Source organism: Chlamydomonas reinhardtii, chromosome 3 (assembly GCF_000002595.2).
Source record: "Chlamydomonas reinhardtii strain CC-503 cw92 mt+ chromosome 3, whole genome shotgun sequence".
In the NCBI taxonomy this organism is placed as follows: domain Eukaryota; kingdom Viridiplantae; phylum Chlorophyta; class Chlorophyceae; order Chlamydomonadales; family Chlamydomonadaceae; genus Chlamydomonas; species Chlamydomonas reinhardtii.
The window spans coordinates 2911045-2938116 of NC_057006.1; the positions used below are offsets into that span (position 1 = coordinate 2911045).

Consider the following 27072-nt stretch of genomic DNA (forward strand, 5'->3'; position numbering starts at 1 on the left):
GGTGGGATAGACTGGTTCATGACCAGTCCTTGTCTCAGGCCCATTGCCACGGTTCGTGCCGCTGCCGTCCGCTGCCATGGCCGTCGCACATCGTTGACCAGGCCGGTGTCAGCACACTCAGTCATATTAAGCTTATCTTTGTCAAGGAACAATCGACGGGTTGCTTGGAGCTAGGTTGCTTAGCTCACGTCAGTCAAACACACGGGGTTCGCCCAATTTCTAGCTCTATACTGAGCACAGATATTGCCTCTTACTACGGCGCGTATCACCAAGTGGTTTGTGTCAACCGTATGAGAGCAGCCTGGGACAAAATGTTGAATTGCTGACATTAAGTTGTCCGCGCATTGCGCTGGTCGCTACCGCGAACCCGTGGAGCTGAAGGACGAATGGAGGTGTTAACCGAATCTGGGCTTATCGCGGAGGTCGCTGTTGGGACTTTCGCGTTCAAGAACAAAATCCAGCCCGGCTCGTTGAAGCTGCTGTGGGACAAGCTGTCGCGGTTCGTGGCAGGTGAGCTACATTGAACGCAGCGTTTCGGCGGCTTCAGGCTCGATTCCTGGCGCGGGCCGCGTCGGCTGTGCTGTAGCCCCGACCCTGCCTGCGCTTACCTCGAGCCTCGCTGCTGTATCGTGCGCCGGCACAGATGCCCTCAAGCAGCAGAAGGGCGTGCTGTTGCCAAACCTAGGAACCTTCACCGTGGGCCCGGTGGTGGGCGAGACGCGCAAGAAAGTCCGCCCCGCGTTTGCGCTGCTGGACACGCGCTATGCAAGCGTGTCCCAGGAGCGTGCGCGCTACACCGTCGGTAAGTCCTGGGCTACAGGCTGCGGGGGCTAACATGGCTTTGCTACATGGCGTCAATACTGCCGCCACCGCCGCACCCAGCACCCTATGGTGGCAGCAGTGCTTAGGCCGCCGCCGTTCCTCACCAGACTGGCACGCTGCGCGCACACTGCACAGGCGGGCGCTGCCCCGTGCTGCAGCCCAACTACGGCCTGCTCGCCACGGCCTCGGCAGTGCATCGCGGCATCTGCCAGCGCCTGGTGCTGGAGCTTATGCAGCGCCTGGGTGCGGCCGTGCTGGCCAACCGGCCCGTCTCGGTAAGCGCGGCGGCTGCGCAGTGGAAGAGCTTCACAGCAGCCGGATAAAAGGGGGCTAGCAGCGCGCGGGCACAGGGCATGCGGAGCCGCACACGGCAGCGGGAACAGGCTATGCGTCTGAATATTGGTGTGGCGCGTGCGCACACGACAGACAGATTCATTACCACCCCTGCTGGCACCGCGTGCAGGTGTACTTCCCGAGTGTGGGCCGGCTGTTCACCAACAAGGCCAACCGGATCCAGTTTGAATTCGACCAGCTGCTGAGGGAGTACTTCGAGCTGGAGCGGGAGCGTGTCATCGCCGAGGTGGGAGCGGTGGCGTGATGGGGCATAGGGGCATAGCATAAGCACTGCGAAAGCTTAGGTGTGCTCTTGTATGAACCAAGTGGCTGTAATAGGCAACAGGTTGCGCTGACTTGTCTGGCGACGATCATGTGCTTGCTCGCTCGGCAGATGGAGTACGGCAAGGACGACCGGCGGCCGGCGTCCAGGTCGCGTGGCGAGCAGCCGCCGCCGCAGCCGCTGGAGGAGGAGCCGGTGCCGCGGCTGGTCAAGGGGCTGCAGCAGGTGCACCTGCACAACCCGCCCAACATCCAGGACAGCAGCAGGTGAGCCGCTCGATGGGCGGCTTGGTAGGCAGCATTGCGTACCGTACACTGCACAGGGTCAAACATGCGAGGGAGCAAAGATCCAGCAACAAGGCGCCTAGCTGAACCTGACTGGCTTCGCCTCCTCTAATGACCTGCCGTGCGTGCAGGCCTGCGACGGGCGCCTCCACCTCGCCGTCGGCGCGGGTGAGGCGCCAAGCACACGCGCCATACAAGGGCGCGCTGCTGGAGCTGTGGCGTCTGTGCAAGAGCACTGACAGGTGAGTACTGCGTAGGCCAGGCCGTGTTATGAACTCCCGCACGGCTTCAGCATGGGGAGTGGGAAGCGTGCTGGCGCATACCCCGGGCGTGAACCTGACGAGCGTACATGTCGCTGCAGGATCAACTCGGGCTGCGTGTCGCGGCTGCAGCTGGAGCAGTGGCTGCAGCGCGAGTGCGGCGCCGCGCTGCGCAATGTCGCCGCGGCCACAGTGCTGGAGCTGCTGTCAGTCAACACCTATGGTGGGGCTTAAGCGCGCAGGCATGCAGACAGCCAGCACTGCACATTGCAAACGCCCATGCAAACAACTGCCCGTGCCTACAACCTGACGTGCTCGCAGGCAAAACCGGCAAGCACATCCTGTACAAGCCATTCCTGGACCAACTGGAGTCCGCGGTCGGCGACGTCAGCCCCGTGGTGAGCAGGCTGCTGGGTACCTCCAGTCCGGGTTTGGCGCGGGGCAGCGCCCGCAGCACCCGCAGCACTGCCAAATGCACGTTTGCGCACCCAGCCGCTGACTCCTTGCCCTCGCCTGGCCCGCCGGCCGCGCCTGCATTGCTGTACAGGAGCTGTCGCCCCAGAACGTGCAGTCGCCGCGCCGGGTGGTGGACGTGCTGGTGGAGAGCCCCACAGGCGCACAGCTGCGGCAGGCGCAGCTGGAGCGGCGGCTGGAGTGGGAGCAGGAGCAGTTGCTGGACGAGCAGGAGCAGGGCTACCAGCAGGGCTACCAGCAAGGTTACCAGCAGGGCTACCAGCAGCAACAGGGCCAGCAGGGTCAGGACGTCGCGAACGTAACGTTCTCACCCGCGGCCGGCGGCGGCACCGGGCAGTTCCCGCCGCCCGCACTGGCGCTGCCGGCGACACCGGCCATGCCGGTCACCCCGGGCATGCCGGCCGCGCAGGGCTGGGCTGGCGGCGCCACGCCGCAGCCGTTTGGCGGCGGCTGGGACAACGGGGCTACGCCGCTGTCTGCGCCGCCGGCCTCGGAGCCGCCGCTGCCGCACCACTACTACCAGAACCACCTCATGCCGCACTCACGCCGGGAATACGACAACTTCAACCGCGTGCACTTCGACAAGCTGGAGCAGGTGGGGGAAGCTGTGGGTGCGGTTGGGCGGTGGGCCGTGCGTGGGATCGGTGCGTGGGATCGGTGGTCAAAATGGCAGGCCGACGTACGTATTGGACACTACCGTAGCATCTCCAATGGAAGCCTGCATTGCCAAGGCGTCGCTCACCTGCAAGGGCTTTGCCGGGCTGCTGCTGCGGTTCTGCGCAGGCGCGCGGCCTGGACTACAAGCACCGTGCGGTGACGCCCAAGGTGGGCGAGGACGAGCTCAACCGCCGGGAGTACCACGCGGTGCGGCAGATGGGCGACGCGGTGCCGCCCGAGGTGGTGCTGGGGCTGCCTGTGGACTCGCCCTACAGCCGCGGAACACCACAGGTGCGGTCTGCGGTTATGCCCGGCTCGGTCCTTAGCAGCTCAGCGAGTAATGTTTGAGAAAGCCGCGGCTGAGTAGGCATCTTCGCAAGGTCCGCGGTACTCCACTACAAACCTCTGCCTTATGGCGGCTTACATCTCTGCCTGTGTACTGACTGATATCCTCGCAGCCAATCGTGTCGGCCAACCGGCAACGCGGCTCACCCGGGCCGCGGCCGCAGATCATGACCCTGGCACACGAGCCGCCGCCGTCCTCGCCACCGCCGCCGGCACAGCCGGTGCCCGGCCTGCCAGGGCACTTCTATCAGCTGCGGCCTGCCAGTGCCCGGCAGCCCACGCCCAGCCTGGCCGGCACTCCGAGCCAGCCACCGGCCCAGTCGCGGGCGCCGGCCACACCGCAGCTGTTCCAGCAGCAGGGGATGCAGCAGCAACCGCACCAGCAGCAACAGCTGCAGCGGCAGCAGTCCACGCCTGGGTCGGCGTCGGGGCTTCCGCCGCGGGGCATGACGCCGCAACGCGGCGGTGGCGGCGGCGGCGCCATTCCGCCGGCGCCGCTGCCGCAGCAGCGGGGCTCCACGCCGCAGCACCGCGCCTACCCGGCCTGGGAGGCGGTGGCGCGGGATGACACGCCGCCCATCTCGCAGTACGAGATCATCAATGAGGCGGACCCGGTGCTGCGCCAGCGGAAGCGCGCGGAGCTGGCGCAGGCGCTGCAGAGCACGTACGCCGAGCAGGTGGGTGCGCACTGGGGGTTCTGTTTACCAGCACCTGCGCATATTGGACGTGGGAGTGAGCTGACCGCATTTTTCAGTCAGGTGTCGTGTTGCGCCTACGCCGCACGGGTGATAGCGAAGCGACTACAGGGCACCCCGTGAACCACAGTGAACCGAACGCGCGTTGCTTCCCACGCAGATCCGGGAAAAGGAGCGTGTGCTGAAGGGCCTGGAGGCTGCGGAGTCACGCTGGCCATACGTGAACGGGGGCCAGCCGCAGGACAAGCGGCCCTCCAGCGCCGTGAGCCGCCCGGCCTCGCAGTGGGGGCCCTACGACGAGCGCTGAGCGCAGGGCAGAGTGGCTCATCGGAGAGGTTGAGCAGTTAGCGTGTGTGCGTGGCCAACCGACGGTGCTAGCTGTGGGGAGCTGACGAGTGGTGGAAGGGTTCCACACCAAGGAGCGGCATGGCCTCGATGCATGGGTCGTGCGCACGAGGTATACCGTACGCATACCTGCTGCTCGTTGACAGCCTGCATATGACCACTATCGCAGTTATGTCTGATGTCGTGGACATTAAGCTCAGTAGTTTTGTGTACACCAGGCAACACGAGTTACTGACACGAGTCATGGCTTTCGCGACATGGTATACGAAATAATACGAGAGGGTGTTCAAGTGCATGAGGCTGTAGGCTGAAGCGAGCACTGCATGACGTCGACTCAAGATTGCGACTATGCCGGATGCACTACTAATCTGCTCGACTATCGGTGGTGATCAGCAATTTAGCATGGCTGCTTGACTGATGAGGGGTGGGCAAGAGAGTCACGTAGCTAGGCCACTGAGTTACCAGAGCAGGGAAGTACCAGAAGTACTTGATGTACAACCTGTGCAGGTCACGTTACAGCGCTTTGTGCCTGTCATGATACTATCGTAGAAACAAAACGATGGCGGATGCCGCCCTGACGGATCCCAGTGTGTGCACCGTTCAAATCGAGGTAATTGTGGCAGTCGGGCTACTGTGGTCACAATGCGTGCACCCGCAAGTGTAAATCAGCAGTTCCATGCAATTTCCCTTCCCATCGTCCCATTCCACATGACCCTTATCCACGTCATATCTATATCCACTCACGTAGCGTCAGTGTTGTCCATGCGAAAAGATGTCAATGTCGCCAGCAGTCAGTTACACCGTCACTCAGCACACACCGCCACTAGATCATGCGGACGGTGGGCAGCGGCGCCCCGGCCCGTGGGCGCGGAGCCTCCGCGCCCGCCGCCGCGCCGCCGGCTCCAGCGACGCCGGGCCCGCGCGTCACCAGCACCTGTGGCCGCTGGTAGAACGCCTGCGCCGTCTGGTGCAGCGATGGAGCCGCCGCATCTACCGTGGCAGTGGGCGCTGAGTTCGCCGCGGGGATAGTGCCGGGCGCCGGCATGCCCGTCGCCTTCACCACCAGGGGGTGGCCGCCGCTGCCAACCGCGCCGCCCGCCGCGCCGCTGCTGCTGGGCGGGCGGCTGGTGACGGAGGCCGCGCCGCCGGCGGCATAGCCCGGCATGGCGGTGGGCAGGACCATGTTGCCGGCCAGCCTCACCGCGCCGGTGATGCTTGTGGGGTGGGTGCCGACGGGCGCTGACGCCGCGGGCTGGGGCCCCGCGCCGGCGCCGGCGCTGGCCGTGCCGGCGGGCAGGCGCGAGGGCGACAGGGTGATGGAGCCGCGCAGGTCCAGGTTCATGGTCTCAGCCAGGGGCACGGAGCCCGACCCAGCGGGCGGCGGAGCGGCCGCCGCCGGCCCTGCAGCAACACAACACAGGACGCGCCACAACATCAGTGGTTGCTGTGGAAGGTGCAAGGCGGCTGCGCGCTCATGAGGCTGCAGCGATTGGACGGCCACATGGCTGAGCGTTCCAACCGCTACCGTACAGACTCACCACCGACAGGCTCCACGGGTGGCAAGTTGATGGGGAAGGGGTTGGCGCCGCCGGGCGGCGCGCCGCGCTTCATCACGTTCATCGCCTCGATGTTGAGCGCGCACACACCTGCAAGGCGGGCATGAACACCACCAGCATAACTGAGCGGGCGCCTGCACAGCATTAGAACACTGTCGCGCACGTGCAACGGGTGCCGACCGAGGCTTCTGACAACCAACACACGGCCCGCGTGTCGTCTCCCTTCGACACAGTCCTGCCCTGTTGAGTGCCGCGCTGCGACGCACCGCGCATGAAGGCTCGCTTCATGTTGTCCTCCAGCCGGTTGCGCGCCTCCGCCTCGCGCTCCAGCTGCGCGTGCGCGTCCGCCAGCATACGCCTGGAACACACAAAACAGACGCACACATACACACAAACGCACGGTGGGATCATGCAACATGAAACCACTACAACCAGTCGGTTTGCTGTATGCGGTGCTTTCCCAGGAGCAGCTCCGCGCGTCACCCGTTATTATGCGCTACTGGTAGGTGCCCCAGCTCCCGCTGACTCACTGCAGGTCGGCAATCTGGCCCTGGTAGTGCTCGTGGATGAGGCGCTTGGCCTTCTCCACCTCCTGGATGTAGCGGTTGTTGACGGTGACGCGGTGCTCGCGCATGGCCACACGGAACCAGCCGCGGAACACGTTGCGCTTGAGGTGCACCTCGGTGCACCAGTGCTCCGCCTTCTCCGCCAGCCGCTTGCGCCGCGCCAGGATGAGCGCCTGTAGAGGTTGGGGTGGCCACGATGAGCGTGGAGCCGCATGCAGGTTAGACCGCACAGCTAGACGCATGCAGGTTAGGCGGTGGCATGTTATGCCAGGTTATTCGGCGGCGGCCTGCCCTGGGCCGTACGCTTAGGACACACAGGCATAGCTCGTGCTTCCTAGCGTCGCTCGCTGTTTTCTCCTTCCCGACCTCGCATACCCGCCCGGCCGTACCTGCTCCCGCCAGGCGTAGAACAGCTGCGACAGGTGCTTGGTGTTGGAGAGGTCCACCTTGACCTGGCCGTACATCGTGCAGGCCCTGCAGGAGGGGGGGCACGACAAGGGCCCATCGTGCGCCTCACACAGTGCTGACGACTTGCTCCAGATTCAGAGTAGCCGGATGCCATGACCACAGGATCCATGCCGAGGTGGCAAGTGGAGGCGAGGGTGGGGGCGGGCGCACTCACTTGTTGAGGATGTCCCACAGCCGCTCCGCCTTGCCCTTCATGGCCTCCAGCTCGCCCTTGAGCAGGTTGATCTCCTCCTGCGCACCGGACGCAGAGCATTCCCGCAAGTATTAGCAAGACGACTCCTCTCAACTGCCTTGCCCTCCCTCCGACCGCCCCGCCTTCCTCCCGACCACCTCGCAGCAGCGCACCCAACATATGACAGCCTGCATCCCATGCTCCTCTCCGGCTCCGAGGCCCCCTTATCCGCTCACATCCTTGATCGCCAGCCGCGCCGCGCCGCGGCGCCGCTCCTCCTCCACGGCGTCGTTCTGCGCCTGCATCAGCCGCGCCTTGGTCTCCATGAAATGATCTAGCACCGCCTTCTTGGTGGCGCAATGATGCTTGTCGATCTTGACCGCCAGCGAGTCCACATCCAGGTCCAGCATCTGCTGCACCGTCAGGCCCTCCAGGTGCGAGGCCGCAAGCGCCACGTCCGGCTCCGGGTCCTGTGTGGCGGGGTTGGATGGAGGCGATGGAGGGCGGAGGGAGAGGGAGCGCGGGGTTGCAAAGAAGGGTTTGGTTGCGGTGTGGAGAGGACTCGGCAGGATGTGGTTCAGTCTAGTGTGCAATGCTGTGTGGGGCGTAGGGTGAGCAGGGCCCTCGTGGACGGCCGCATTGCTGGTGCTTTTACTGATGTCTGCGCAGGATGCAAGAGCCCTACCTGTTGTGAGGTGATGGTAATCTCCACCGCGTGTTGCGCGGGCGCGGGCGCGGCGCCGCCCGCTGCGGAGAACGTGGAGAAGGCATAGCTGGGCTGCGCCGGCGCCAGCGTGACGGGCGCGGAGCCGTCTTGCTGCGGGGCTTGCCCCGGGGCGGAAGCTGCTGCCGGCACCAGGATGTCTATGCTGCTGCCGCCGCCAAGGGATAGCGACATGGTAGGCTGCGAGGCCGGCTCGGGTTGCTGCGCCGGGGCTGCAGGGGCGGTGGTGAGCACAGCGTTCGCAGGTGTCCGCGTGGTGGCTGAGACCAGCGGGTGCACAGGAGCAGCTCCATCTGCAGTATTTAACGGCAATTGTTAAGAGCCCGTTGTCCAGTCCGAAAGCACAAGGCCGGGAAGACTCTTCCTTGCATGGCCGACCAGCCTTTGAGCCCATACCACCAACCTGTCCGGCGAAGGAAGTCATACGCTAAATACGGGTTGTTGGACATGCTGGCGCCTCTATAAATGCTCCAGCAGGGCCGGGTAGGGCAGTCTAACAATTCGGAAACTGGTCCAACTTCATGAGCTGTCGCTCCGTGGCGCCTGTTCAGAGCTTTTCTGTGTGTAAGGCCAAAGGAGAATTACAAGGATGAAAGCTGTTGCGAAATAGCCTCTTTGCAGAAAGGGCAATCCAAACCTGATTTTGCCAAAATGTCTCTGTCCCAGTAATTGAATGTAGAAACTAAGTACATATTGATTCATAGCTATTTCACTACGCTTGGCATGGGTTGAGACGCAGGACTTTCGCAGAGACTCATCTACAGCCGCTAATATGGCACGGGTATTGCGATGGCAGTTTCTTCACTGTTTCATGTGGTTGTGGAGCTTAGGTTGCGCCCACGGGGCGTCGACGATTGAGGTGAGGCTCCGATGGTCGCTCCGGAAACATGCCGAATGGCTTCGCGGAAACCCCACCGCTGCGTGGCACGTCCTGGACCATAGATGTATATATAGGTGTCACGGATGCCAGTTGCCGCTGCCTCGGGTTCTGCCTCCAAGCAGTGCCCGGGTGCCAGCCGTTTCCCGCGCACCCACCAGCCCCTTGCCACCAACCCGCATGCAGCCGCTTCCGCTGTCAGACGTGCGGCTGCTAGACACGGCTCTTCAGGCGCGCTATGAGAAGTTGAATGCAAAGTACCTGCTGGACATGCTGGAGCCCGACCGGCTGCTGTGGAGCTTTCGCAAAACTTCGGGGCTGCCGACGCCAGGCACGCCATACATAGCATCCTGGGAGGACCCGGGCTGCGAGCTGCGCGGCCATTTCGTGGGGCACTACCTGTCAGCGCTGTCCCTGGCGTTGGCGGGAACAGGTGGGTGTGTCAAGTGCAGAAGTGCTAGGTGTTGGGGGCTGGACGTCTGTTGCGCTTTGGCGCACGCTCCTCCAGGAGTCCAGTCGTCGGGGGCAGCGCTGCATTCAGATAGCTTCTATCACGCCTGAAAAGCATACAGTTTGGACTGTGAGGCCATCAATACACGCGCTCTCTCAACACGCGCAGGGAACAGCGCGTTCAAGACGCGCCTGGATTTGATGGTGTCGGAGCTGGGCAAGGTGCAGGAGAAGCTGGGGACCGGATACCTGTCCGCATTCCCCACAGAGTTCTTTGACAGGGTGGAGGCGCTGAAACCCGTGTGGGCGCCCTACTACACGGTGCGGGGGCCGCGGCGCGGCAGCGAGGCGGGGCAGAGCGGGGCAGCGAGGCAGGCGAAGGGCTGAGTGCCTGGTATGGGGCAAAGCAAGGGGCACGGCACAAGGGGAGGCAGTGGAGTGCCGAGGCGAAGCATGCGACTCAAGCGGTACTCTGCCGCACAAGCGCTACAGCGGCTGCTTCCTGTCATCTCGCACCCCTTTTACCTGTATGCCTGCATGCCACTCCCGCGCTTGTCACCACACCTCGGGATATACTTGATTATTCGGCCAGCACAGTAGAACACAGCACCATTCTGCCCGCAGATCCACAAGATCATTGCGGGCCTGGTGGACGCCCACGAGCTGGCGGGCCACCCCTCGGCGCTGGCCATGGCCACCCGCATGGTGGACTACCACTGGAACCGCACGCAGGTGCGCGGAGCCGGTGGGGGAGGGAGAGCCGCACATTGCTCGCATGCTTGCGGGGGCATGCGGGGGCGGGTGTGTCTGAGGTTGTTACAATGGTTGCATTGTGTGTCGCTACGCGACGGCGGTGAGAGCTGGTGGCGGCGCCGGGCGGTGACTCGTGCGGTGTGTGCGGCCGCTTCCCTGTCTGTGTGGGTGTGGGTTGCCGCAGGCGGTGATTGCGGCCAAGGGGCGGGAGCACTGGAACGCGGTACTCAACTGTGAGTTCGGAGGCATGAACGAGGTGAGCGGTGTGTGAGAGAGTGAGGTGCAACCTTGAATGGCTGCCTGAGGTTGCTGCTCTCGGTGTTGACTTGACGTGGATAGCGCTAATTGAAGGGTTCAGTGCATGCATAGTGCAGCCAAGGAGAACGGGCTCTGGGAGTCCAGGCTAGGCTGGGGCATGCCGTGGTGCCGCGCGGATGCCTGACCCACTCCCTTCAATGCTTTCCCCCGCGCTGCCTCGCATGCGCGCCAATGTAACGGTCCACAAACCCTCCGCGCTACCGCTCCTCAGATCCTTTACCGCATGTAAGGCGTTGGGGTCTTCACCGGGCTTGCCACCGTCTACCTGTACGGGATCTTATTCGGGGACCTTTGCCTTAACGCCCACATACCCAGCATATCATATCATGCTGCTTGCTTGCGCCTTCGCATGCACAGCGTCGACCCTTGCCATTGCCAACACACTCAGACTCCTACATTCGCGCACATGTTGCTTGCTGCCGCCTCAGGTACCGGCTGACTAAGAACAAGATGCATATGGAGTTTGCGCAGCTGTTCAACAAGCCCTTCTTCCGCAAGCCCATGGAGGCCGGCAACGACATGCTCATGAACCTGCACGCCAACACACACCTGGCGCAGGTGGGGAGCAGGCACCGGGGCGCGGGGTTGGGAGGGGAGGTAGGGGAGAGGAGAGGTGCAGGGCGGAAGAAGGCGGAGGGGTAGCGAGGGGCGGTGCGGCCGCTGCGTGCGCGGCTGTGCGGCTGCTGTGCGGTTTGTGCAGGGATACAGCGGTGGTGACGTTGCCTCGGTGGCTCGGTGCCACAAGCAGCCGTGCTCATGCATTACCTGTATCAACACACGTGTCCTCCTTGTCATCTCGCCTCCACACGCGCACACGCATGTGTTTGCAGGTGGCGGGCTTCGCTGAGGAGTACGACACGGTAGGCGCCCCCGCCGCCCGCCAGGCCACCTCCAACTTCTTTGAAATCGTCACGCAGCACCACAGGTGGACAAGCGCGTGTGCGTGATCTGGAAGGGCACGGGCGGAGGGGCAGGGGTCAGGGCAGGGCAGGGGCCAGGGCAGGGCAGGGGTCAGGGCAGGGCAGGGGTCAGGTCAGGGGGGGGGAAAACGGGTCACGTGAACGTGGAGAGCGGGTAGGCACCTAGGCGGAGCGGAGCAAGGCAGCATGCTGGTCGGCGCGGGTCCAGGCATGCGGCTAGCCGGCAGCCATCAACCTGCCGCTGAGGAGGTGGCACGTGGCGTCCATCCAGCTCTCCTACCGGGCTCAAGCTGGCGTGCAAACTACGGCATCACTGTGGCCGCCCTTGCATCGCATTGTACCGCAGTTTCGCCACAGGCGGCTCCACCGATCATGAGTTCTGGCAGGCGCCTGACGAGCTGGCGGACTCGGTGTTGACGGTGGGTATGGGGGCGAGGGGGGCCGGGCGGGGGCAAGTTGGCGTTGCCAAGATGCCTGCGGCCGGCAACTGTGCGATGAAGCGAGGAGCATGCACGGGCCACTGTGTCACCGTGTGCGTTTGGGAGGCGGCAGCAGTCTCCTAGCCGGAAGACCGAGCACCTAACACACGGGCACATGCCTGCATGCATGCCGCCGCGCATGTGCGCCTGCCCTTGCGCAGCAAAAGCACGGCGTGGAGACGCAGGAGACGTGCACGCAGTACAACATCCTCAAGATAGCGCGCTCGCTGTTCCGGTGGACTGGCGACGTGCGATACGCCGACTTCTAGTGGGTGCGGGAGAAAGGCCATTACCGTATGGTTATTACTGGCTCATGCAGCAGGCAGTCGATCGGTGATGCATGGCTCGATAGCTCGCGCGCTTTGTCAGGGGCCTGCAAGGAGCGCGAGCTGGCTTGTTAATGTAATGCCAGTGTGTTAACAGCTGTCTTGTACTGCCCTGCAGTGAGCGGGCGCTGGTGAATGGCATCCTGGGCACCGCCCGCCTGCCGCCGGAGGACTGGCCCGAGGTGAGGCGGCGCGCGCGGTGGGGCGGCGGCGGCGGCGGAGGCGGGAGGCGGGCTGCAGGGGCATGCAGGGAATGCCGGGGCATGATGCTGGGAGAGAGGAAAAGCAGGGATGGCTGGCACCATGGTGTTGCGTTTGTGTGGGCCTCTGGCACCCAAACACTCTGGGAACCGGCCTGCTTCAGGCTAGCTTCAGGCTAGCTTCAGGAAGAAGTCAAGTACGGTACTAAAGGCTTCAGGATGTTTGCTTCAGGAAACGACTATATCAGGAAAAATGCCGAAGCGCTTCATGAAAGACCCTGAAGCCAGAAGACCGGGAGCGTGAGGCGCGAACGGTTGTTGGCCCCTGGCCAGCTCCATCTTGCCTCACGCTGTGTTGTGTGCGCACCCACACCCGCACCGCCCTCCTATTGCCATCGTAGCACGCGCTGCCCAAGCGCGGCCGTGGCGGGCGGCACCACCACCACCATCACCACCACCACCACACCAACCAGCTGCGGAGCGGCCTGCTCTCCATGACCGACCAGCAGTCGCAGCAGGGGGCGTCGGAGCTGGCGCTGACGCAGCTGCAGGCGGGCGGCGGCGCCGCAGGCGCGGGTGCGACCGGCGCGATGCTGGTGTCTCCACACCGGCGTCAGCACAACGAGGAATGGTTGGGCTGGTGGGCGTTCGCCAAGCCGCAGCCCGAGTGGAACGCGTCGGACGCGCACGGGCCAGGTGCGTGGGGTTGGTCTGGGGGCTGGCAAAGCTCCTGCTGCCTTACAGTCGCTGACGCCATGGCCGATGTTTGCATGTGGTGATGAAACAATGATGGTGGATGCAAACATTGCCCGAAACCGGTTTTCGCGTACGCGAATTGTGCTTGTAGTCAGTTTCTCCATTCACGAGCTGTTCTGTATTGCTGACAGGCGTGTTCATCTACCTCCTGCCGCTGGGCACGGGGCAGTCCAAATCCGACAACATCCACCACTGGGGCTTCCCCTTCCACTCCTTCTGGTGCTGCTATGGCACCGTCATTGAGAGCTACGCCAAGCTGGCAGACTCCATTTACTTCAAGTGGGTACTTCTCGTTCTAGCATACACTCTGCTTAATCTTTTGCTCACCTTTTGCTGCTGTACCGAGATGTACGCGGGCGTGTCGACCGACTTGGAAGCGCATGGCAACCTGCAGCGCACATTAGTATTGCAGCACTCCCATCAACACATGGCACCTCCCATTGTATCCCATTGTATGCACCCCTCACGCATCCTTAACTCCTTATATAATCATGAATACAACCTCTCAGGGAGATGTCACCGGCTAACCCGGAGTCGCGCGCGCACGACAAGGCGGGCGTGCGCTTGCCGCCGCGGCTGTACGTGAACCAGCTGGTCTCCTCCAAGGCCACGTGGGCCGAGATGAACCTGCGAGTGACCATGCAGGCAGACATGTTCACGCCCGGTGAGAAGATGCACGCAGCCATGCAGGAAAGCCCGCTCGGCTAGCATCGGCAGCGTATGCCTCGCGGCTTGTAGTGGCTCCGTACTTCCGTTATGGGTAGTCTGCGAACCGTATACTGTCGGTGACCTAATGCACACCACACGTTTGCCTGTGTGTTACCTGTGTGTGCTGCCTGTGGCCTTCTGGAGCACACAACCATACGTGCTGTGTGCCGTGTGCACCGCAGGCCCGGCGGCCGTGGCGCAGCTGACGCTCGACTCGACCAAGGCGCCCGGCCCCGGGACACACGACCTGGGCACCTTCACGCTCATGGTGCGGGTGCCCGAGTGGCTGGCGCCCGACCGCCACGGCGGCGTGGCGCAGGGCGGCAGCGGCGCCAGCATTGAGGTCAACGGCCAGGTGCGGCCCGGTGCATTGCAATGCTAAGGCTGTTGGGCAGACACCCAGCCCCAGCACACCCGCAGCATCTGCCTCAGCCCACCCCCCACCCTGCTTACAACACACCTGCCATGCGGCCATGACGCGTGCCCCGCGCTCTCCCCCGCTCCCCGCGGGCCTTGCCTCGCCCCGCCGCCCCGCCGCCGTGCAGCTATGGACCTCCTGCCCCGGCCCGGTCAAGGCCGGCAGCTACTGCGCCCTGATGCGGCGCTGGGCGTCCGGCGACGGCGTGTCGCTGCGGTTGCCCATGCGCTGGCGGCTGCAGTCACTGGCGGAGAACCGGGCGCAGCACCAGGGGCTCAAGGTGGGCGAGTGGTTGGGCGTATGGGGAATGGGGGTGTGCGATGGGGGTGTGCGCTGGGGTTGTGCGGTGGGAGTGACGTATGGAAAGGGAACGGGGGCTGGGAGGGCGGTGCTGGGGGTGTGCGGTGCGAGTATGCGGTGGGAGTGACGTGTGGAAACGGAACGGGGGCTGGGAGGGGGGTGCTGGGGGTGTGAGGTGCGAGTATGCGGTGGGAGTGACGTGTGGAAACGGAACGGGGGCTGGGAGGGGTTGGGAGGGACCGGTGATACGCCAGCCGGTGTGTGTGCGTGGCAGCGAGGCATGCCACAAGTTGGCGTGGACCTGCGGTCCGTGAGGACGGGGCCCAATGCGAGTGGCTTCTGCGGCCACGGCTTTTCCCACAGTTTTGCGAGCCCGAACCCCGCCGCTGTGCCTGACGGCTCCACCCGCAACCTACACGGCTACAACAGGCTGTGATGCTGGGTCCCTTCGTTATGGCGGGCATCACACATAGCGATCGCGGCCTCACGCTGCCCACCGCGCCGGCCGGCACCGCGGCGGCCGCGACCGGCGGCGGTGGAAGCAGCGGCGGCGCCACTCCACCGGTGGAGCTGCGGCGGCGTGTGTATCCGCCCGAGGAGTCTGATGAGCTCATGTCGATACAGGTGCGTGCGGGTTTGCGAGCACGAAGTTGTGTGGTCGGCTGGCAGGCGTGTTAGATCCCGTGTGCTACCTGGAACTTGGATCGGTGTAAACCGCGCCACCACCGAAGCCTTACACAACACGTCCCATAACACAGGCGGGCTGGAACTCCAGCCTGCACCTCCGCCACGACGCCAATATCGCCTACGTGTCGCAGCTGGAGGACGGCGGAGACGCCATGGACGCAACCTTCCGCATCGGCCGCGGCTGCCACCACGGCGGCGACGCGCAGGCCGGCGGCGGCGGCGGCGCGGGCGGCAGCGGCCACCACGGCCTGCTGTCGCTACTGCACGGCCGGCAGAGCGCCGCGGGCGGAGCCGCAGGCGATGGCGATGACGTCAAGTCGCTGGCGGAGGAGGAGGGCGCTAGGTACGGTATTGCTCGGTCGGTCTGCATCGCATACACTGTCTTTGCGCTATGTTTTTCTTGTGCTTTTATCACGCACACAAACCCGTTTGTTTTGTGTAACAACACACCTCACACTCGCAGCCACGGCTCTCTGGCTGGCGCGTTCAGCAGCCTTCGCTCCATGATGCGGCTGGGTGCGGCCGACTCGGGCAGCGCGCTGAGCCTGGAGGCCATGAGCTACCCCAACCACTACCTGGCGCACGACCACACAGACGTCGTCGTGCTGCAGCCGGTGAGGGAGCGTGCGCGTGCTGGGGACGGCGTTCCTGGCGTGCGTGGGGGGGGATGCTGATGACGGAAGGGGCTGATACGCAAACGGGCCTGCATGAGTCTCGCTGCGGCAAGCTTTGAGCACACACAACGCAACACTTCGACCCCTTCCCCTTGCGCTTTCCCAACACAACGCAACCCGCGCCACTCGGCTCGCAGGGCGCCGCGGCCGGCACCAACGCCGCCGCCTGCGCCCGCGCCATGTGGATGATGCGGCCCGGCCTGGACGGCGCCGCCGACACCGTGTCGTTCGAGGCGGTGGCGCGGCCGGGCTGGTTCGTCACAGCCGCCGGTCCGGAGCAGCAGACGGCGGAGGCGGCGGCATGCCACGACGCGCCGGGTGACCAGTGCCACGACCGCGGCGAGGGCGGCCCCTGCGCGCGTGACGCATGTGAGTGGTCATGGGAGCACGTACAGATCACTGTTGGGGGTGCACACATGCGCCCCGGTGTGTCGGGTCCAACCGACCAACCGTATGTACGGGTTTCGGGTGCACGCGAAAGGTTGTACCGGGCCGCGTGACGCAAACCCCAGCGCCCCATTACTCCCCGCCCTTCCCGCCAACCACACAGACGCGGCGCGCGTGCTGTGCCGCCATTTCTGTGGCAACTGCAACGTCACGGGGGCCGCGCTGCGCCTGAGGCAGCGGCCCGCTGGCGGCCCAGCCGCCGGCGGCTCTTTCGCTGCGGCCTCGTCCTTCCGCCTGGCGCCGCCCGCGCGCCGCGCCTACCCGGCTGGGTCGTTCGTGCTGGCGGGCCTGAACAGGCACTACCTGGTCGCGCCGATTGGGCACTTGGTGGATGAGCGGTACACGGCGTACTTTATGGTGGACACGAAGAGCCGGGGCGGGCCAGGAGGCGGCGGGGGCGGCGGGCGGATTGGGATAAAGCGGGGGCAGCGGGGAAGCGGTAGCGGCGAGGGCGGGGGGCTGTGAGCGATTGGGCCATTGGGGTGCGTTGAGGTGTCGTGAGCAGGATGAGTGCTGCGCTGGGGTCGTGCGCGCGTGTCATCATGTGTGTGTTGCAAGGCGAGGCAAGCGGGGCATTCGAGGGAAGAGTGAGCATGCCGTGGTGATCAGGTTGGACGGCACGTGGACACGCACACTTGACAGCGTGCAGGATACTACGCAAACCATAGAACAGGTTGTGAAAGCACGATGCGCAGAGCAAAAGGAAGAACAGCAAAAGGCGCGATTGCCGCCTCGGCGGTTGATGGAACCCCGCGCTTGCATCTCGTGGATCGCCTGACCCGCCGAGTCTGTAACTCGACGCGACTGCGTCGTGGCTTATATCGTAATTAAAATGCCATGGTGACGCTTCTTGTAGCCCTCCTAGCGGGGCTTGCTGTTTCCGTGAACGCGAAGATTGAGCCTTTTCCGCTACACGATGTACGCCTCCTCAATACTTCAATGCCAGCGCGATACGAGCGTATCAACTCTAAATATCTGCTAGACATGCTGGACGCGGATAGGCTCCTTTGGGTGTTCAGAAAGAACGCTGGACTGCCTACGCCAGGCGAGCCCTACGTGGGGAGCTGGGAGGTGAGACATTATTGTTGATATCGCCGGAAACGCTTCGTGTGGTGGGGCGTATTGTTCGCGCGCAGACAGACCTGCCCGTGAGGTCTCGGTTGGAACACCGTGGACCGGTCCTGTAACAACGTCCTTCCGGCACCGCTCCTCGGACCCTGACCTCCCCATCCGGGCCTTCCCGACCAGGACCCCAACTGCGAGCTGCGCGGCCATTTCGTGGGGCACTACCTCTCCGCATTGTCCCTGGCGTGGGCGGGGACAGGTGGGTGTGTCAAGTGCCTGGGGGGCATTGGGGTCTGCGATGCCAGGTGCGCGGGAGCTTGGCCGCGGCTTGCAGCAATCGATGCCTGGCACTTTGTGGAGCAGAAACCACTTGCCTCACATCCCTGGTCACCTCCGGGTCTATCTCAACGCGTGCAGGCAACAGCGCGTTCAAGACGCGCCTGGATCTGATGGTTTCGGAGCTGGGCAAGGTGCAGGAGAAGCTGGGGACTGGATACCTGTCCGCATTCCCCACCTCCTGGTTTGACCGCGTGGAGAGCCTGCAAGCGGTGTGGGCGCCCTACTACACGGTGCGGCGTGGGGAGGGGTGTTGTAGATACCAGCCCAAACTAAACCAAACCAAGCTAGACTAGCGGAGCACAGGCAGAGCGCTAGATGCAAGCGATAGGACCAGGTTGTACATACCAGCCCAAACTGAATCGAACCAATGCAAAAGACCTAGGCAGGAGGGCTGGTGGGCTTTGAGCAGGGCGGCAGTGGGGTGCCGGACTGCCTTAGTACGGTGCAGTAAAGCGGGACTGAATCGGACTGGACCGGACTGGGGCAGGGGGCTTGCAGGGGCAGGCGCGGGGCCGCAGTGTGTGGGGCAGGGGACGCGCAAAGTGCCGGGGTATGTGCGTGTATGTGCCGTTGCCGGACAGGGCTGCTGGGCTCGCAATACCCCGGCAATGCAACCACTGCTGCCCACTTCGTGCTTCCAAATGCAACTTAATCCGCACCCACACCCTCATGTTTCTGCCGCAGATCCACAAGATCATTGCTGGCCTGGTGGACGCCCACGAGCTGGCGGGCCACCCCTCGGCGCTGACCATGGCCACCCGCATGGTGGACTACCACTGGAACCGCACGCAGGTGCGCGGAGGGGCCGGTGGGGGAGGGAGGCAGAGCGGGGAGGGAGGCGGGGGCTGCGGCTGGGGCACGAGTGGCATGTGCGGTAGGAGTGCGGGAGGGAGGGCGGAAGGCGGGCAGGGAGGGGGCTCATGAAGTTTGAGAGATGGAACTGGAGCGGGAGCGGGAGCGGGAGCGGGAGGGCGTGGGGCCAGGCGGCCTCCGCGCCTGGCCGTCCGGTACTGCGCCAGCTGCCCCTCACAACACAACACACGACACCACAACACAACACGACACAACACACGTCACTGTACCAACCAACACGGCCTGCTACGCACCGCCCGCTCCGCCGGCTTGCTCGCTGACGCTGCAGGCGGTCATCTCCAAGAAGGGCGCCAAGCACTGGCAGAAGGTGCTGGAGTTCGAGTACGGAGGCATGAACGAGGTGCGGGCGGCCCGCTGGAGGGCGGGCGGGAGGGCGGGCGGGAGGGTGACTGGAGGGTGGAGGGAGATTGGAGAGGAGGCTGGAGGGCGACTTGAGGGCGGGAGGGTGACTGGAGGGAGACTGGAGGGGAGGCTGGAGAGGAAACTGGAGGGAGATTCACCACCACCACCACCACCACCTATTTCCTTAAGTTCCGGCAAATAACCCCCACCCACACTATCATTGTCACCACCACCTCCCCATCCCCATCCCGCTGACGTACAGATCCTGTACCGGCTGTACCTGATCACGGGCAAGGACGACCACCGCGACTTCGCCTCGCTGTTCGACAAGACCGTGTTCCTGGGCCACATGGCCGCACACGACGACGTGCTGTATGACCTACACGCCAACACACACCTGGCGCAGGTGAGGGGGTGGGATGGGGAGCCGCAGCCATGGCAGGAGCGGCAGGAGTTTCAGGGAGAGCAGGAGTAGCAGCGCCTTGTTGTTTCGTCGGTGGCATCGCAGGATGCGGGTGTGCCAGCCGCTTGCGCCTGGTGCGCCGCACGAACGCGTAGGCCTACAATTCCGTCACGTGCCTCGCATACAGATTGTGGGCTTCGCCGCCGGGTATGAGGCCACCGGCAACCCCAAGCTGCGCACCGCTGTCAACAATTTTTTTGAGATTGTGGTCCAGCACCACGGCTACGCAACCGGCGGCACTAGCGTGTTCGAGCGATGGTGGGGCCGGAGAGGACGTGGCGTGTGTGTATGGCGTGTGCTAGTGCCGTACACCTGCAGTTGTCGGGGCCGGGGAGGGCAGTCGAGAACTGGTCAGCGTGCTGCTTGCACCCCGATACAACCAAGACCCGCGCAGTAACGCAAGAAAAAACACGCTTGCCTCTGCCGCTGCCGCTGCCCCTGCCACTGCTGCTGCCGCAGGGAGCACACGGACCATATGGCGTACGTGATTGCCGAACGCTTCGAATCCGACTGGGCGGTGAGGCTAGCACGGGATGAAAGAGTTCTTGCCTGCAGCTTCGTCGTGGGACCTGCTTGTGAGACGCGGTCGCCTGTGGCCTGGCGCCCCCCTTCCGCCCCCGCTGCACACATGCCGTCCCATCCCTCGCCCACCTCACGATCTGCCTAATGTGGCTCCCTCTCCCCGCGCCTCGCTCTTATGCTCTCCTCCCTTTAACCCACCAATTTGCCCATGCCGACTTACCCCCTGCCCACGCCCACGCCATGCCCACATGCACAGCCGCGCAACGCGCTGAAGACCCACGAGACGTGTACGCAGTACAACATGCTCAAGATAGCTCGGCAGCTGTTCATGTGGACCGGCGACGTGTACTACGCCGACCACTACGAACGAGCCATGGTGAACGGCATGTGGGGCGTGGCGCGACTGCCCGCCGACGAGCTACCCGAGGTGTGCGTGCGTGTGTGCCTGTGGCGGTGTAAAACGTCCGTGTCTGTATTGAAACTATGCATGCGCTGGTTTTGCTTATCGTGTTTGTTGGGGACCGGACGGGGTTTGGGGCGGCTTCAGACCGCCCTGTTGTGATTGCCGCTTCCGTCAGCAAGCGCCAGGTCGTGTCCAACACCGCCTGTCCACGCTCCCGATACGCCAGGCACACGCCGGCGACATCAGTCACCACCACCACCATCACCACCGCCGCAACCTGGACGCGATGAGGCAGGGGCTGCTGGCCGGGCAGCGCCACCCGCACTCGCACTCGCATGCGGTCCCGAAGAACGGGGCGGCCGGTGCGGGCGGTGTGGACAAGGGTGGCCAGCCTGTGTCGCCCTACACGCGCTTCCATGACGACGAGTGGATGGTGGGTGCGAAAGTGGGGGCTTGTGGAAGTGCGGATGCGAGTGTGTGCGGGATGCAGTGGCTGGCGCGAAGAGAGGTGCCGGCACGGGCACGCCGCGTGGGCACGCCGTGTCTCTTTGGCATGTGCGCTGCATTCAACGACGGCTGCGTGCGTGTGCTGTGTCATGCCCCACCTCGGGCTGCGCCCCTGTATCTCATGCATCTGGGAATCTAATGTGTGTCATGTCCGCCGCACAGGACTACATCAGCTTCAGCAAGCCCAAGCCCGAGTGGAACGCGTCGGACGCAGCCGGGCCGGGTAAGAGCAACGAGCGAGCGCGCGAGCTGGAGGCGGTTGATCGAGTGTTTTCACCGGACCCCCGAGTGCCTCATCCCAGTCTTGTCATTGATCTGCTATGAGTCTCCACGACTCCGCACTAGTGCAGCAGTACATGCCGACGCACCGCAATGCTGTTCACCCTCTTGCTCTCAGCAACCTGGTCGTTGCAGACTGGAAATGCCGCGACCTAACGCCTCCTCCCACTCCAACCGCAGGCGTGTATCTGTACCTGCTACCCATGGGCCACGGCAACAGCAAGTCGGACAACTTGCACCACTGGGGCTTCCCATTCCACTCCTTCTGGTGCTGCTACGGCACAATCATTGAGAGCTACGCCAAGCTTGCCGACTCCATCTTCTTCAAGTGGGTGCGGGTGCGGTGCGGGCGCAGGCGGGAACGGAAAGTGCTACAGGCAACTGTGCTTTAGCAAGCTAGGACATGAAGTCACAACATGGGATGGCTTTTATGTGGAGATGGGCGTACTGGGCGCTTTTATGGCTGTGGCTCGACCGGTCACACACGCATCGGTGCCCACTCCTGACACTCTCCTTCCCCGAAACCCCCCTCAGGGATATGAGTCCCGAGTCAGACGAAGACGCGGGCGCCAAGACCGCCAAGAAGCGCACCCGCCACGACGTCAACCCTTCCGACGGCTCCGCCTCCGGCGCCAAGGGGGCCGTAAAGCTGCCGCCGCGGCTGTACCTGAACCAGTTCGTGTCGTCGCGCCTGGTGTGGAGGGAGATGGGCCTGGCGGTTACCATGGAGGCGGATGGCTTCGCGCCGGGTGCGTGCGTCCGCATGCGCGCTCGGGTCCCTTTGTGCATGCGTGCATGGGTGCAACTGTGCATGGATGGGTGCATGGGTGCGCGCGCAAGTGTCTTGCACTGGGGCCCGCCTGCTCGTATTCACCAGAACGCATGATTCCTAGCAGAACATTGTTGCGACGGACTGCAAGCGCCCGGCTGATAAACCCTCCGTCGCCCGCAGGCCCGGCCATCACCGCAAAACTTCGCGTCGCGCAGCTTTCCGCCGCCGAGCTCGCCGCGCACGCCGCCGCCACGCCCTCCTCCGCCGCCGCCGCCGCCGCCGCCAAGTCCAAGGCCTCCTCCACCACCGCCTCTGGCCCCACAGACGGCGTGTTCACACTCATGCTGCGCATCCCCGCCTGGGCTCGCGACGGCGGCGTGCTGCTGGAGCTGAACGGCCAGGCCTTCAACGGCTGCCCCGGCGCGCCGCTGCCAGACTCGTACTGCAGGATCACCAGGTGGGTTGGGGCGGGGGGCGGGGGGCGGGGGGCGGAGGCTAGCGGGGGGCGGCTGGGCAGCTGGGCAGCTCGCAACGTGGCCAGTTGTTGTTTGGGGCCATCACTTGCCACTGCGGTTGTGTTCTGACGCGGCGGCTTGCATGTCCCTTGACGTCGCATGCGCTGTCTATCGGGTATGTACACACACACACACACACACACACACACACACACACACACACACACACACACACACACACACAAGGCGCATGCAACGTTGTCCCTCCTCCTGTCCACGCACAGGAAGTGGCAGGCACGCGATGTGCTGTCGGTCCGCGTGGCACTGCGCTGGTGGTTCTCGCCAGCCCAGGACGCGCGGGAGGAGTACCGGTCTCTTAAGGTGAACAGCCGCGAGGGCGATGGGGACTGGGACTGCGTTTGAGAGCGCTAGGCTGTTGCTGGCTGCTGTGTGAACCCTTCATTCATGCGGGCCTCTTTCTCCCTCCCCCCCACCGCTGTCAACTGGCTAGCTAGTCCCACGCGTTGTTTCCCCCTGCCTCCGCACCCTTCACCACACACGCCCTCGCTCACTCATGGCAGGCTGTGATGATGGGCCCCTACATGATGGTGGGTGTGAGCCACGACGACTACACAGTGGGGCTGCCCGCCGCCGACGCGCACGGCCGCGGGCTGGACAGCCGCGGCGGGCCCGCGGGCCACGTGTACCCGCCCGAGGAGGCGGACGAGCTGGTGTCGGTGCAGGTGGGGGCGGGTGTGTAGAGGTAGGGAGGTGGGGGCGGGTGTGTATAGGTAGGGAGGTTGGGGTGGCGGCGTTGATGGAGGGAGGGGTGCAGTGGTGTGGTGGCGTGTGAGTGGGCGTGGATTGCGCTTGCGATGCTTTGTGTGTGTGGCAAGGTGGGGAGGGGTGATGACGATGCGTGAGGTATGGGGGTGTAGGAGCAGGCTTGGGATCGCAGGCGCACGCGTGCACACGTGAGTTGCACAGTGCTTGGTGAGCCTACATCCCAGGTGTGGCATCCGCACGCGCGCGGCTCTTCTCGCTTGCTGACCGCTCACGTTGCTACCTCGCCTTTCCGTGCCTCACACAGGCGGGCTGGAACTCCAGCCTGCACCTTCGCCACGACGCCCAAATCCTCTACATGTCCGTTCTCGAAGATGGCGGAGACGGCATGGATGCAACCTTCCGCATCGGCCGCGGCTGCCACCACGGCAGCAGCGGCGGCCGCGGCAGCGGCAAGGGCGCCGGCGGCGCGGCTGGCGGCGGCGGCGGCGGCGCGGCGGCTGGCGGCGGCGCCTCCATGCACCACGCGGCGCTGTCTCTCCTGCACGGCAGCGAAGATGCGGATGGGTCGTCTGGACACAGGTGTGCGCCTAAAACAGCGCCGCATGCGTGCACTGGTATCAAGCCTTGCAGCTCGCTCTGCTGCCCCTCCCCGCTCCACCCCGACCCGATTGAGCGTAGTCCCCCCTCCCACACACACACACACACACAATCATCCTTGCACCCCCCCGTGTACCTTTGTATTTGGCTACGACTTCACTTCGTAAACTTATTGCATGTAACCCCCCCGTTTAGCTTGGTTTGGTAGCCCCCCGCACACACACACACACACACACACACACACACACATACCACCTGACTCTCTAGGGCTTCGCATTGACTAAGTTTCCCTACGCAAACCCGCCTTCCGCGCCCCCACCCCCACCCACCTCACACTCGCAGTCACGGCTCTCTGGCTGGCGCGTTCAGCAGCCTTCGCTCCATGATGCGGCTGGGTGCGGCCGACTCGGGCAGCGCGCTGAGCCTGGAGGCCATGAGCTACCCCAACCACTACCTGGCGCACGACCACACAGACGTCATCGTGCTGCAGCCGGTGAGGATGAGAGGCGCTAAGATGCAGCAGCGGGATGTGCTAGCGGTGGTGGCAGGGGTGACTGGGTACGGAGTGGTGCCGAGTGCCTGCATAGCTTGAACCAGGGGAGGATTGAACTGGGCATCGATCATGCAAAGCCATGGCGCGCGGCTCGGTTCCCTTCTTCCCTTGTGCTCTCTGACGCGCGCGCTCACAAACACACACACACACACACACACGCGTCACAGGGCCCCCCGCGCGAGGACGCCTCCCACCCCTTCGCGCCCTGCTCCCGCGCCATGTGGATGATGCGGCCTGGCCTGGACGGCGCCGCCGACACCGTGTCGTTCGAGGCGGTGGCGCGGCCGGGCTGGTTCGTCACAGCGGCCAGGCCCCCCGGCGAGTCCGCCGCCGCCGCCAAGGACAGCCCCGTCACGTGCGTGGACGCAAACGAGGTGGACTGCACGGCGGCGGTGCCGGACGGCTGCGGCACCAACGCATGTGGGTCTCGCAGTCTGGGAGTTGGGGGTTGGATCTTGGATGGCTGGAATTGGGTTGGGGTTGGGGTTGGGTTGGGGGCTGGGGCGCTGGGTGAAGCCGCGAGCCGCACTGCCGCCACACGCCCCAGACACGGAGCTGTCGGGCCTATCCCCGTGTACACACGCTGCTCGCCTGGCTGCACCAGCACTCGCCACTTCACTGCGCGCTACCGTACCTCTACAACCTCGTCCGCCCAACTCACCCCAACTCCGCCCGACTCTGCCCCAACTCCGCCCAACGCCACCTGCCCGCCCGCCCACCTGCCTCGCCGCAGTCCTGGCCCGGGTGCTGTGCCGCAAGAGCTGCCGCAGCTGCCTGGGGACGGAGCAGGCGCTGAGGCTGAGGCAGCAGGTAGGGGGCACGAGGTAGGGGCGGGTGCAGGTAGGGGGGCGGGTGCAGGTAGGGGGCGGGTGCAGATTCGGGTGCGGATAGGGGTGCGGGTGCGGGTGCGGGTGCAGCACACGCCCGTCTCATGCCGCCTGTGCAGTGCGCTGTGCCTGGTGTTTCTCCCCACAGTGCCGCCCCCACCCTCAGCCTACGCGCACACACACACACACACACACACACACACACACACACACGCACACAGCGGCAAACACGCACACACACACGCACACACACATGCACACACACACACACACACACCGGCACGCACATACACCGGCACACACGCACACACGCACACGCACACCACACCTCCCACAAACTCTCTGAACAGGTGCCGGGCAGCGCCGTGTACGCCGCCACCGCCTCCTTCCGCCTTGCGCCGCCCGTGCGCCGCGCCTACCCCGCCGGCGCCCACGTGCTTGCCGGCTCCAACCGCCACTACCTCATCGCCCCGCTAGGCAATCTGGTGGACGAGCGTTACTCGGCGTACTTCAATGTACTGCCGGAAGATGCCGTACCCATGCCCGTACGGAAAAGTGCTACAGCCGCCGCTACAGCCGCCAAGGTGGAGGGAGATCAGGGGTACGGCATTCGCTCCACTCTCGTGTACCCGCGGATCGATGAGGGCGTGGGGAAGGATGGCTTTGAGGCGCGGGATGAGGCGGACTGGGGGGAGGTCGAGGAGGAGGGCGGCGCGGGGGAGGATGATGCCGGCAGCGGCGGCGCGGCGGAGGGTTACGATGACCCCGTGGACCTGGGGTATGAGCAGGACGTGCTTGACACCGCGTCACGGTAGCATGGCTGGTGGATATTGTTCCGGTCAAGGAGTCATGGAGCTATAGCCGCTATAAAATTGAAGGGATGCGTTTGTGCAGTGCGTGCTGTGCTGCGGTCGAATTGACATGAGTGTGCACGTGTGAGTCACGTGTGAAGGGGCCATCACTCTGATGTTTGTTCATGCGCGAGCAAGGCGAATGCACAGCGACAGCATGTATGCCGCACCTGGTCGCACTGTGCTGCGCTGCCGAGCTGGGCTGCGGGAGGCAAGGCAGGAGGTAGCCAGGGTCGCAGGCAGTGGCGCGGACACAGGCGGGCAGCAGACGGCTGCAAACCCCGTTTGCCGCCGACGCGCGAAATTGCGATTGTAATTATGAGAGCTCTCGTTCAGGCGTGGGAGGGGGTAGCCGTTCATGTAGAACGAGAATGCCATGGGTGGGGGGCGTGAAAGCAATGCCACCGCATGTGAGGCGGTTGAGGCGGGCAAGGCGCCGCGGGCCTGGTGCCGGCCTGTCAGGGTGCCGCGGTAGCTAGCACCCGAGACACTGCCGGCACGGCTTGGGAAAGGCGCGGTCGCAGCCGAGGAGGCCGATGCGACAAGAATGTGGGTGAGGAAGCCAAGTGCCGTGTGCCGTGGCGAGCAGGTGTCCATGGCTATGCCGCTACGGGCGCCAGGGGCAGCTTTGCTGACGGAATGAATCAATGAACTACGTTACGGTGTCGTCAATTATTGCGCTAGCCCTAACTGGGGCCCGATGGAGCCCAGTGGAGCAGTGAGTGCGAGGCAGGTGCTGCGAGGAGGCCGGCGGCGCGAGGGCCCGTGCAGACAAAACTTGGCAACGCGCATGGGTAAGGAGGGGGAACCCAAAGGTCACTGCCTAACCGAGAACAACACACCGAGCCATACCCGGTCTCTTGTGTGCAGATATACTCGCCAAGTGTGCTTTTGCCGAGGTCCGACAGCGAGAGGGTTATCAACTTTGAGTTAAACCCCCCTCTCCAAGACCATGACCTCTTTTTAATGTGGGCCCGGGCCCGGGCCCGGAACCCCTGGTGGCATGCGGTTCTGCCGCCAAACTTCGCACGTCCCGAAATGCTCTGCCGCCAAACCCGAAACCTGCTTTCTGATCAGTTTCACAAGCGATGTGAGGCTACCTGCTCGCCAGGTGTGATGATCAGGGGAGCAGAGGGGAGCG

At 64.4% G+C, this 27072-nt stretch overlaps 4 protein-coding genes across 4 annotated transcripts; 3 read left to right on the forward strand and 1 right to left on the reverse strand.

Moving 5' to 3' along the window:
• The first annotated feature begins 131 nt into the window (after positions 1 to 131).
• CHLRE_03g162950v5 (uncharacterized protein) lies at positions 132 to 5174 on the forward strand. Its single transcript, XM_043060734.1, has 12 exons — positions 132 to 510; positions 644 to 802; positions 958 to 1097; positions 1286 to 1402; positions 1550 to 1704; positions 1854 to 1964; positions 2084 to 2205; positions 2304 to 2380; positions 2530 to 3051; positions 3240 to 3404; positions 3572 to 4135; positions 4314 to 5174. Exons 1-12 carry the CDS (start codon positions 387 to 389, stop codon positions 4458 to 4460), a joined length of 2403 nt encoding a protein of 800 aa, XP_042925863.1. The 5' UTR covers positions 132 to 386; the 3' UTR covers positions 4461 to 5174.
• Position 5175: 1 nt separating this feature from the next.
• On the reverse strand, positions 5176 to 8561 carry CHLRE_03g163000v5 (uncharacterized protein). Its single transcript, XM_043060735.1, has 9 exons — positions 8388 to 8561; positions 7946 to 8277; positions 7497 to 7730; positions 7243 to 7319; positions 7010 to 7094; positions 6585 to 6793; positions 6321 to 6412; positions 6037 to 6144; positions 5176 to 5899 (listed from the first exon to the last, which is right to left on the reverse strand). Exons 2-9 carry the CDS (start codon positions 8156 to 8158, stop codon positions 5322 to 5324), a joined length of 1596 nt encoding a protein of 531 aa, XP_042925864.1. The 5' UTR covers positions 8159 to 8277; positions 8388 to 8561; the 3' UTR covers positions 5176 to 5321.
• Positions 8562 to 8694: 133 nt separating this feature from the next.
• Positions 8695 to 17133, forward strand: CHLRE_03g163050v5 (uncharacterized protein). Its single transcript, XM_043060736.1, has 21 exons — positions 8695 to 8843; positions 9048 to 9294; positions 9481 to 9632; positions 9936 to 10043; positions 10249 to 10320; positions 10594 to 10607; positions 10811 to 10940; positions 11213 to 11307; positions 11649 to 11721; positions 11943 to 12049; positions 12226 to 12289; positions 12709 to 13003; positions 13195 to 13342; positions 13573 to 13727; positions 13954 to 14126; positions 14317 to 14469; positions 14919 to 15113; positions 15248 to 15519; positions 15640 to 15790; positions 15988 to 16219; positions 16401 to 17133. The coding sequence occupies exons 1-21, from the start codon at positions 8796 to 8798 to the stop codon at positions 16760 to 16762; spliced, it is 3246 nt and encodes a 1081-aa protein (XP_042925865.1). The 5' UTR covers positions 8695 to 8795; the 3' UTR covers positions 16763 to 17133.
• Positions 17134 to 17181: 48 nt separating this feature from the next.
• On the forward strand, positions 17182 to 26863 carry CHLRE_03g163150v5 (uncharacterized protein). The gene is made up of 21 exons (XM_043060737.1): positions 17182 to 17368; positions 17546 to 17621; positions 17780 to 17931; positions 18386 to 18493; positions 18843 to 18914; positions 19179 to 19322; positions 19507 to 19637; positions 19839 to 19896; positions 20158 to 20328; positions 20531 to 20737; positions 20974 to 21034; positions 21271 to 21418; positions 21625 to 21839; positions 22043 to 22319; positions 22602 to 22698; positions 22899 to 23060; positions 23408 to 23682; positions 24043 to 24193; positions 24421 to 24673; positions 24987 to 25063; positions 25431 to 26863. Exons 1-21 carry the CDS (start codon positions 17282 to 17284, stop codon positions 25893 to 25895), a joined length of 3387 nt encoding a protein of 1128 aa, XP_042925866.1. The 5' UTR covers positions 17182 to 17281; the 3' UTR covers positions 25896 to 26863.
• Positions 26864 to 27072: the final 209 nt, after the last annotated feature.